Source organism: Vidua chalybeata, chromosome 22 (assembly GCF_026979565.1).
Source record: "Vidua chalybeata isolate OUT-0048 chromosome 22, bVidCha1 merged haplotype, whole genome shotgun sequence".
Taxonomy (NCBI): Eukaryota; Metazoa; Chordata; class Aves; order Passeriformes; family Viduidae; genus Vidua; species Vidua chalybeata.
Genome location: NC_071551.1, coordinates 3,838,903 through 3,848,007, shown reverse-complemented (window position 1 = coordinate 3,848,007; position 9,105 = coordinate 3,838,903). Strand labels below are relative to the sequence as shown.

Genomic DNA, 9,105 nt, shown 5'->3' with positions numbered 1-9,105 from the left:
CAGCATGTCTGCAGCTCACTCATCCTCTGCTGTGTCACTCAGAAAGACCTCATGATTTCAGGACTTCTGCTGTTCTTTGGTTGGAAAAATAAATCTTTTCAAGAAACAAATAGAATAAAATTTATATCTGTAAATATAGTATGTATCTCAGTATATATAAACTAAATTGGGAAGTATTTAAAAGAGTTCTCTAGTCAATTTATTTTCTACAAATGAGTAATCATTTTACACTTTATAAGATATACACTTTATTAAAAAACGAATTTGTATAAAAGGTAGCTTTCTTAATGTGTGTTCTCCCTCCCTCAGACTGGAAGACAGCCTCAGGAAGAGAGGAAACTTTTATTTGCCATTATCTCAACAATACCCAAAAAAATGAGTAAGTCCAATACACATCTTGAGAATTCTTTGAGTACCGGGGGCTGAAATGCCAAGGCAAATCTCCAACATCTGTTTATCTAAACAGACATTTTCCAAACCTGTGTTGGTATTTCCTAATTATTCATTTAGCCCAGCTTTTCTGCAGGGGAGGATTTTGTGGATGTTCACTGGGGAAATGGCTGCAGCAACTTTCCATTGCTGTTCCTGTGCTCCAGGCTGCTGCTTCTGTAGCAGGGTCAGCTGACAAATTTAGGCTGCAACACAAAAGACAGCAGCAAAAGCTGCAGGGCAGCAGCACTGGGGCAGCCTGGAGGTGTTTCATTAGAACCCTTAAGTGGTGTTGCAATGCTTGCTGTGTTTGAAGGTTCTGGGCAGTGTTCTACTAAAGAAGTTTTTAATGTTGAAAGCCTTGCCAACACTCTGTGTCATATATGCCATGCAAAAATGGTAAATGCATGGAATAATGAGAAGTTTGGGTGATTGCAGCTTGCTGCCCCCAGCCACAGTGCTGGCCAGGTTCTCTTTAGCTCTGTAAGGCAACAGCACAGTCCAAGGCCCAGAGAGGGTTAACAGTAAACAAAAGGGAGGTTACTTCATCCTGTGTGGAACATGGAAGTCTGGGGAGCAGGAAGAAAGTAGGCAATGAGGAGCATTAATGAGATGAATTCAAATGCAAGATATGCCCAGAGTAGCAGTCTGCAGGCTGGGGAGAGTCTGCAGTGGGGGTGATGCATTATCAGCCATGTATGTAAGATTGTTTTGTTCTTGCTTTTTCTAGGATCCAGGGATAGCTTTCTCTCAAAAAAAAGATAACAAATCTTGTTGCAATAGCCAATGGAACAGCCAGCAGAGGAAATCACAGCACTAAAGCAGAAATGAAGATTTTGGGTTGTGTGAGTACAGTGCTAACCAAGCTTACAAGAGCTACTTAAACATGAGGAATGTACAGAATTACTGTCAGTGCTGAGAAGAATTACTGTGCTGGAGGTCTGAGCTTCACCCACAGCTTTCTTCAGGCCTGGCTTTTGCTGTGTGCCAGCCTGATGAAACCCAACTCTGCTTCTGCTTTATGCCTATTCCTTTCAGTTATTTTTGATTTACTACAGGGTTGTTTTTTTTTTTTTTGGCCCACTCAACTCTTTGGGGAAGAGGGGATTGGATACAACTCAACTGTGTCAGAACAATGCTTCTTCCTACCAAGAAAGGAAAATGTTTGCTCCTTTTGCCCAGGCTCTTGCTGTGAAGTATTGAGTGAAGTGTTTACAGCAACACACCCTTGAACCTATATCCCTCTGCACTCCACTATTATCTACAGCCCCCTTAAGCAAGAGGGGCTCTTCACAGCTCCAGAGAAAAGCATCAAATAATCTTTTGAAAGGTGGGTTCAGTCCAAAGTGTAAATGGCATTCAGTGCTCACAGCTACCTGCTACTGGTTTTCTCTACCAAATTCCAGAGGCCTCACACACACCCTTTTCCCAGCCCTGCACCTCTCACCATCTGCACAGTGCTAGAAATGTTCACTGTAATTTGTTCTCAGCCCTCATCTGCTGTCAGCATCACAGCAGCTGAGAATTATGCTTTATAAGCCCAGCACATCCATTTTCCTTTTTAGAGCTTGAGCTGTCCTGTCCTGGTGCACAGCACTGTGCACAGAACCCACAGCTTCCCCAGCAGGCTGCCTTCACAGAGGCCCAGAGGCTGTGCTCTGCAGCACAAACTGTTCTGAGCCACATGGAACAGTCTGTACATCTGGAAATAGTCATTAATTTGGTCCATAAGAAAAGACAGACCCAGTACTTCGTGGACAATGAAGAGGGAGTTAGGTGAGGCACTGCCAGACTCTCCCCTTAGGACTTCCTTCATTTACCTCCTGTTAGCACTGAGCCATGCAAGATGAGTGTGTGATGCCAATGTCCCTCACCCTCCTGCCCTGCAGAGCAGCCCCAGAGCTCTCAGCATGGGAAAGGGCACGGAAACAACTCTTTTACTGCCTTGTGGATGCTGTGGGATTTCTTATTTAATAACAAGGTAAGGCTGAGGTGTTATGTGGGCTTTGTTTTGGTTTTGTTTGTATTTTTTAAATTGGGCCAGAAGCCAGGGCTCCACAGAACTGTCTAAAAGAAGCATTACAGACAGACCTTGTGTTCAAAGGGGAAAGCTCCAGAGAGGAAAAGCTGTGTGGTGCCTGTGGATTATGGTAAGAAAAACACTACTGATGCCAACCTTCCCCTTGGAGCAAGGAAAGGAAATCTGGAATAAGCTAGAGAGGAATTTCCTAGAAACCAGTGCACCAGAGTGCACTTTGCATTTTAGAGAAAATGTGATGCTGAACATATCACATGCATGGAAGAAGAGGGAAGTGTAACAGAAAAACAATGCCACTTTCCATAGCCTCAGTCACTTCCAAGAATAGCTTTTTAATCACCTCATCTTTCATCCATGAGCAGAAATAAAACCACTCTTTCTCAGTATTGTGAGAGCAAGCCAGGCCCTTTTCTTAAAGTGTTTTGTCAACTGATCCTCTGCTGGGCTGGTTACACTAACAGCTTTATGGAGATGCAACACTGGAAACCTGTCTTTGCCTGACATTTGTAGAATCATCTAAGAGTTGCACCAAAGGAAACCCCAAAAAGCTTAGGGGTGCATCTAAAGTAGGAGAGAGATTTGGTGGCTTTCTTGTCTCTTGGAACAGGATCAAATATGGGATTAAATAGTAGGACTTGTAACTCACTCCCCCAGTCCCTCTTTATGTAAGACTGAAATATTTCTCCTTTGCTTTTAAATGAACCAACAGGCCCAGAACCTCTCTGGTGGTGGCAGGCTGGGTCTGGGACACATCCATGCTTGTTGGGATTTTCTGGAGGCAGACGCCCACTCAGGGCCACAGGCCCCTGGGCACAAACACCGGCCCTTTTCCCTGTGAAACAAAACTGGCCAGCCCAGGTTCCTGATGTCTGCAGGGTGTGCTCGGGACTGCCAGGGCAGCACAACTATCTACACCTCTGGAGAAAGTAAACAGAAAACCAGCTGCACTTCCCTTTGCATCTGCCTGTGCCAGGCCTGCCCTGAACCGCTGGACTGCTCTGTTACAGTAAATCACAGCCAGGAGTCAAACACTGCCAAGTGGAGCAGGCCAAAGGCAGAGGACGTGCCACAACTGCAGGCAGAGCGCTGGAGCCAACGGCGTGCCTGGGGAACTTCCTCCTGGAATGCCTCTGCAGCTGCATCAGAGCAGCAAAACCTCTTCTGTGCATGAAATGTGGCAACAGCGAACCTGGATTGGGAGGAGTCTGGAGAAAGCAGCACACGGACGGTGCAGAGTGCAGAGGTAACATTTTAATGGGGTCGGATGCACCGACAGGGCAGAAATCCTCGGGTCCGGGCAGGCTGCAGCAGTCCCGGGCCGGAGCAGCCCCGGGCCGGAGCAGTCCCGGGCCGGAGCAGACCCGGGCCGGAGCGGTCCCGGGCCGGAGCAGACCCGGGCCGGAGCGGTCCCGGGCCGGAGCATCCCCGGGCCGGAGCGGTCCCGGGCCGGAGCAGACCCGGGCCGGAGCAGTCCCGGGCCGGAGCAGACCCGGGCCGGAGCGGCCCCGGGCCGGAGCGGTCCCGGGCCGGAGCGGACCCGGGCCGGAGCAGACCCGGGCCGGAGCAGCCCCGGGCCGGAGCAGACCCGGGCCGGAGCAGCCCCGGGCCGGAGCAGCCCCGGGCCGGAGCAGACCCGGGCCGGAGCGGACCCGGGCCGGAGCGGACCCGGGCCGGAGCAGACCCGGGCCGCTCGGGACTCCCCCGGCCGGGCCGTGTCAGGGCGCGGTGCCGGTGCCGGGCTCGGCCGAGCCGTCCGCAGGGGCAGCCTCGGGCTGCTGCTCGCGCTGTCGCCGCCGGCGCAGCCTCTCGGCACCGGTCACCGTCATGGGGTGGAGCGGCAGGAATCCCGCCAGCCCTGCCCGGTAAGACGCGGTGAGAGCGGGAGCGAGCCCGGGCCCTCCCGTCCCCATCCCTGCGCCCGCCCCAGGCCTACCCAGGAGCTTCTCGGCGGGCCGGGACAGCTGCGCGCCGCAGCCCAGCCAGTAGCGCAGCCGCTCCAGGTTGAGCCCCGCCACCTTCTCGCCGTGCGCGTTGGGCAGCGGGTCGAGGCAGCCGAGCTGCTCCAGGTACTTCCCATCGCGGGCGCGCCTGCTGTTGGCCGCCACGATGCGGAAGAACGGGCGGTTGGTGCAGCCCCCGAGCGCGAAGCGGATGACGACGTGGCCGCCGCGGCCCCTCAGGAGGCGGCTCCCTGCGGAGAAAGCGCGGGGCGGTCACGGCCGGGCCGGGCCGGGCCGGGCCGCTCCGAGCCCGCCGCACTCACCGAGCTGCACCATGGCGGCGGCACGGCCCGCGGGCGGCGCGCGGAGATGACGTAAGGGGCAGGAAGCGCACGGCGGGGCCCGCGCGGTGGCTGCCGGGAGTTGGAGTCTGTTCGCAGTGCCTGACCCTCCCGGCATCCCTGAACGAGAGAATCCAGGGAATCCAGGGAAAACAGGGAAAACAGGGAATCCAGGGAATCCAGAGAAACCAGAGAAACCAGGGAATCCAGGGAATCCAGAGAAACCAGGGAATCCAGGGAATCCAGGGAATCCAGAGAAACCAGAGAAACCAGAGAAACCAGGGAATCCAGGGAATCCAGGGAATCCAGAGAAACCAGGGAATCCAGAGAAACCAGAGAAACCAGAGAAACCAGGGAATCCAGGGAATCCAGGGAATCCAGGGAAAACAGGGAATCCAGAGAAACCAGGGAATCCAGAGAATCCCTGAACCCCTGCGCTGGACGGGACCTTGAGCATCATCCGCTTCCCACCCTCCCTCCCTGCCAGGAGCAGCTGTTGGAACCCTGGTCACTGAGAATTTTGGATTTTCTGTGCTGCCAGGCACTGACCCCCAGGAGAACACTGCACTGAGCTGGGGCCGTGGAGAAGCTCCCAAAATGGAATGATAGAACTGGGATTGTGGCTGTGGAGTTTGAATAGAAGTGTGTAAAGTCACGGGGTGGGAAACTTAGAGTTTAAGGGTTTAGAATATAGGAATATATATAAAGCAAGTTTTAGGGTGGAGGTTTTAGGAAAATGTCTCATTCTCCAGCCCAAACCCTCACCTCTGCCCTGCTCTGTCACATACTCTATTTCCAGAGGTGCATTGGATACAGATCTATTTTAAAGTGCCTTCACTCGAGGCAGCCACTTCAAAGGAGGAAAAAACACCACTTCAAACAGGAGCCAGGAACAGGCACAGGAGTCAGTGGTGCAGATCAAGTCATGGCCCTTCTGGGTCCCACACCAGGAAAAACAAGAGGAAATGTCCCTCTGCAAGGGCAACAGCATTCCCCTTGGGATGTCACAGCTCATTTCTTCCCTGACCCAAATGCCACCCAGGACCACACATGGATTTTGATCAGCTCCAGGGGACAATGTTGCTCAATTCTTGTCACTTTTCTGCTCCAATGAAGCGGCTCTGTGAGGACACCAGGACACAAATGGCTGGTTTTGGCATCATGGAGTACCTGGCCTCAGCACAGGGGTCCTGCTGGAGGTGTCAGAGAGGTGGCACCAGCCGTGCTCCACCCCCAGGCTGCCTTAGCAGCACCAGATGGGGCACGTGGCCGGGGGCTCTGGGGCCCCACTGCCCAGGGAGCCAGGGGAAGCTGCTCCTGCAGCGAGGGCAGGCACAGAGGAGATGCAGGAGTCCAGGGTTTGGGCTTTGAACCACCTGGAGCTGCCCAGTCCACCCTGTGTGATGCTCCATGGGGGAACGGGGCATCTACGGTGGGAAAACACCAAGTTATCTGCAAGATTTAAGGAAGGATTTTAGCCCTGGATTCACACCCTCTGTGTTGCACAAAACCCAGGCACAGATCTCAGTGGAAGCACAGTTTTAGTCCTTTCCCATTCCCACTGTCCAGGGATCAGATTTTAATCAGGCATCCAGACCTTTGCTGAAACGGAAGGAAATGATTGGGGTTTTCTGCTTTTTGAGCTTTTCCCTCTCCATCTGACTGCCCTAATTCTGCACATCGTTTGCACCATCCAGCAGCACTCCTTTCACAGCTCTCCTGGCTCACACATGGTCCTATCCCATTTGTTTCTCCCATTCTCCCAGACAAACCAAAGCCTCTCATTGTGTTCCCATCAGCTGGGCCTGTCAGACTGGCAATTAGGACACTGTGCTGCTCTCCTGATGAGCAGAGCTTTCCAGGGCAGTGGGGACCAGCCACCAGCAAGGTCTCAGTGACAAGGGCTGCATGAAACATCTGCCAGCAGGGTTGGCCCTGGGTGTGGGTCCTGCAATCCCCAGCTGTTAACAGAGCCCCAGACCCCAGTGCAGGCTCCCTGCACCTCCAGCACCTTCCCTTCTCCCAGGGCACATCCCAGCCCTGCTGCTTTTGCTCATGCTGCTGCCCACTGGCACAAAATCCTGACAGAGTCTCTGTCTGGGCATGGCAGGGTGCGATTCCCAGCTCCTCTGCCCAGCACCTTCCTCTCAGACTCAGAGGAGCGATCCCTCCCCTGCCAGACACTTCACAGCCGAGGTGGTTCCCTCCCTGCAGGCAACAGGGTCAGGCTTCAAAGCTGCTCCTCCAAAGGAAGATCCCAGAGCGAGGAAAAGGCACCCCATGGACAGGCTCTGTGTCCCTGTGCAGACCCGATCCTGTGCTCACCTGCCCTTGGGAATCCAACTGCTCACTGCTCCAGCACCACCTGGCTTTACCTAGGCAGCATCTTGGATTCTCCAAGAGCCAAAATGGCAAAAATTATATTGGAACTTTTCAATTGCTTTAGGTTTGACCTAAACCCCAACTTTCCTCTTAGTAAGTGGATTGGGAGAAAACATAAAACGCAAATAGAGGGAAAGGACGTTTTCCAGATCTACCTTTGCTAATGCAGCCCTGTCCCGTGCTTTTCCTTTTCCTTACAAACTGCCCGAGCTTCTTCAGCAGAGGGAGCTCCAGCTTTACGTTTGACCCCCTCGCCTTTCCCGAGGATTGCCCGGAGGAGCTGGGAGCGAGCTCCTGCTTCTGGAGCCTTCCCTGGGCAGCAACACCCACCCATCTCTGCTGGGTGCTTTTCCCTGGAGATCCCCACCCACCTCTGCTGGGTGCCTTTCCCCGGGCAGCAGAACTCACCCACCTTTCCCCGGGCAGCAGAACTCACCCACCTTTCCCCGGGCAGCAGAACTCACCCACCTTTGCCCGGGCATCCCCCCCATCTGGGCAGCCCCATCCAGCACCAGCTCAAAGGACGCTCCCGCAGTGCCGAAGCTCAGGATGTCCCCCGGCCTCACCCTGACGGCCGCGTTTTGGACCTGGCAGCTGTTGACAAAGGTGCCGTGGGGGGAGTTGAATCACGAAGGACGAAGTTGTTGTCTGAGGTGGAGAATTCCACGGCTGCATCCTGGGAGCAGGCAAGGGACAGGCAGGGAACGCTGCTGGAGGTGGCTCCAGGTTCGTCCCTGCGTTGCCAAACCCCTTTCCTGGCCATCAATCCCAGCATAAACTGGTACCTCCACACTTTGCACGGAGGACTCCAGCACATCCCCTTCCCTTCCCTCCATCCTCCCCCCGTTTTAGGATGCTCGGCAGCCTCGGCCCCTCTGCGGCTCCCGATGGTCGTGGTGTGGGATTTCAGCTGGAAACACCCTGAGCGTTTTGGAAAGGCTCACCTTGCCCGGCCCCCTCACCTGCAAGGCTTGCACCAAGAAACCAACTCCTCATTCAGCAACCTCCCACCCAACACAACCCGAGTCACGAGCGGCTCAACCAACGCACGCCTGGAATTGTACAAAATGACCCCAAAAGCGGCCGTGTCCCAGCTGGCAGTGTGGCTGCAGTAGCCTTGGAAACCTTGGCCTTGCTGCAGCCTGGGTGAGCTTTTCCCGTTTATTTTGTTTAGTCTAGGGTTTTTTTTCCTCTCCTTTTTCCAAGCAATTGTCCTGGCAGCACAACACAGCTCTGTGCTGGCGTGGTCACTGTGATCCCATCAGCTGGGGACACAAGTGGGAACGTGTATCCCAACCCCACAGGGGCCCTGCCACCTGCCAGGGCTGCCAAAGAACCTTTTGGCCCCCATTTTACTTATTTTTTATTTACTATCATGCACACACACACACACACACACAAACAGGTCTTGCAACCTCAGGCAAGGGGATAAACATTACTGTCAGGTGGATGCTGTCACCTGTCAGTGCTCTCCATCCTTCCTTGGTCCTAGGCTGCCACACCCTTCTACAGCAGAAAAAAAAAGGGAAAAAGCCACATTTGCTACCACCAAACCCCAGCTTGGCCTCACAAGTACTGCAAGATTTCGTCACGCTTCGTTTCAAGGCGGAAGCAGCAGATCTGGCAAAGTAGAGCTTCTCTGCAAACCTCTGCCAGTCTGAAGCCATTCACTTTAGACCTGTCACTCCCTGCCCTTGTCCAGAACAACAGAAATTAGGAAATGCAATAGGAAATAATTAACAAGAGAAACTGTTGGGTGGTTTTGGGCCAGCATCTCTACTCCACCTTTGTTTTGGTCACTTGGACTCCTCTCATACCTTGCATCAACTACAGCACCAAGCCAGGCTCTGCTGAGCCGTAACATGGACATGGCCCGGGGTGGACGGGTCAGTGGCTGGACTCGATGACCTTGGAGATCTGTTCCAACCCACACCATTCCAGGATTACATGGATATCAGCATCACACTGGCAAATC

The 9,105-nt window shown here is 53.7% G+C and overlaps 1 protein-coding gene across 1 annotated transcript; it reads right to left on the bottom strand.

Moving 5' to 3' along the window:
• Nucleotides 1–3,698: 3,698 nt before the first annotated feature.
• Nucleotides 3,699–4,813, bottom strand: MRPS16 (mitochondrial ribosomal protein S16). The gene is made up of 3 exons (XM_053962659.1): nt 4,731–4,813; nt 4,401–4,658; nt 3,699–4,322 (listed from the first exon to the last, which is right to left on the bottom strand). The coding sequence occupies exons 1-3, from the start codon at nt 4,741–4,743 to the stop codon at nt 4,183–4,185; spliced, it is 411 nt and encodes a 136-aa protein (XP_053818634.1). The 5' UTR covers nt 4,744–4,813; the 3' UTR covers nt 3,699–4,182.
• Between the last annotated feature and the right edge of the window lie 4,292 nt (nt 4,814–9,105).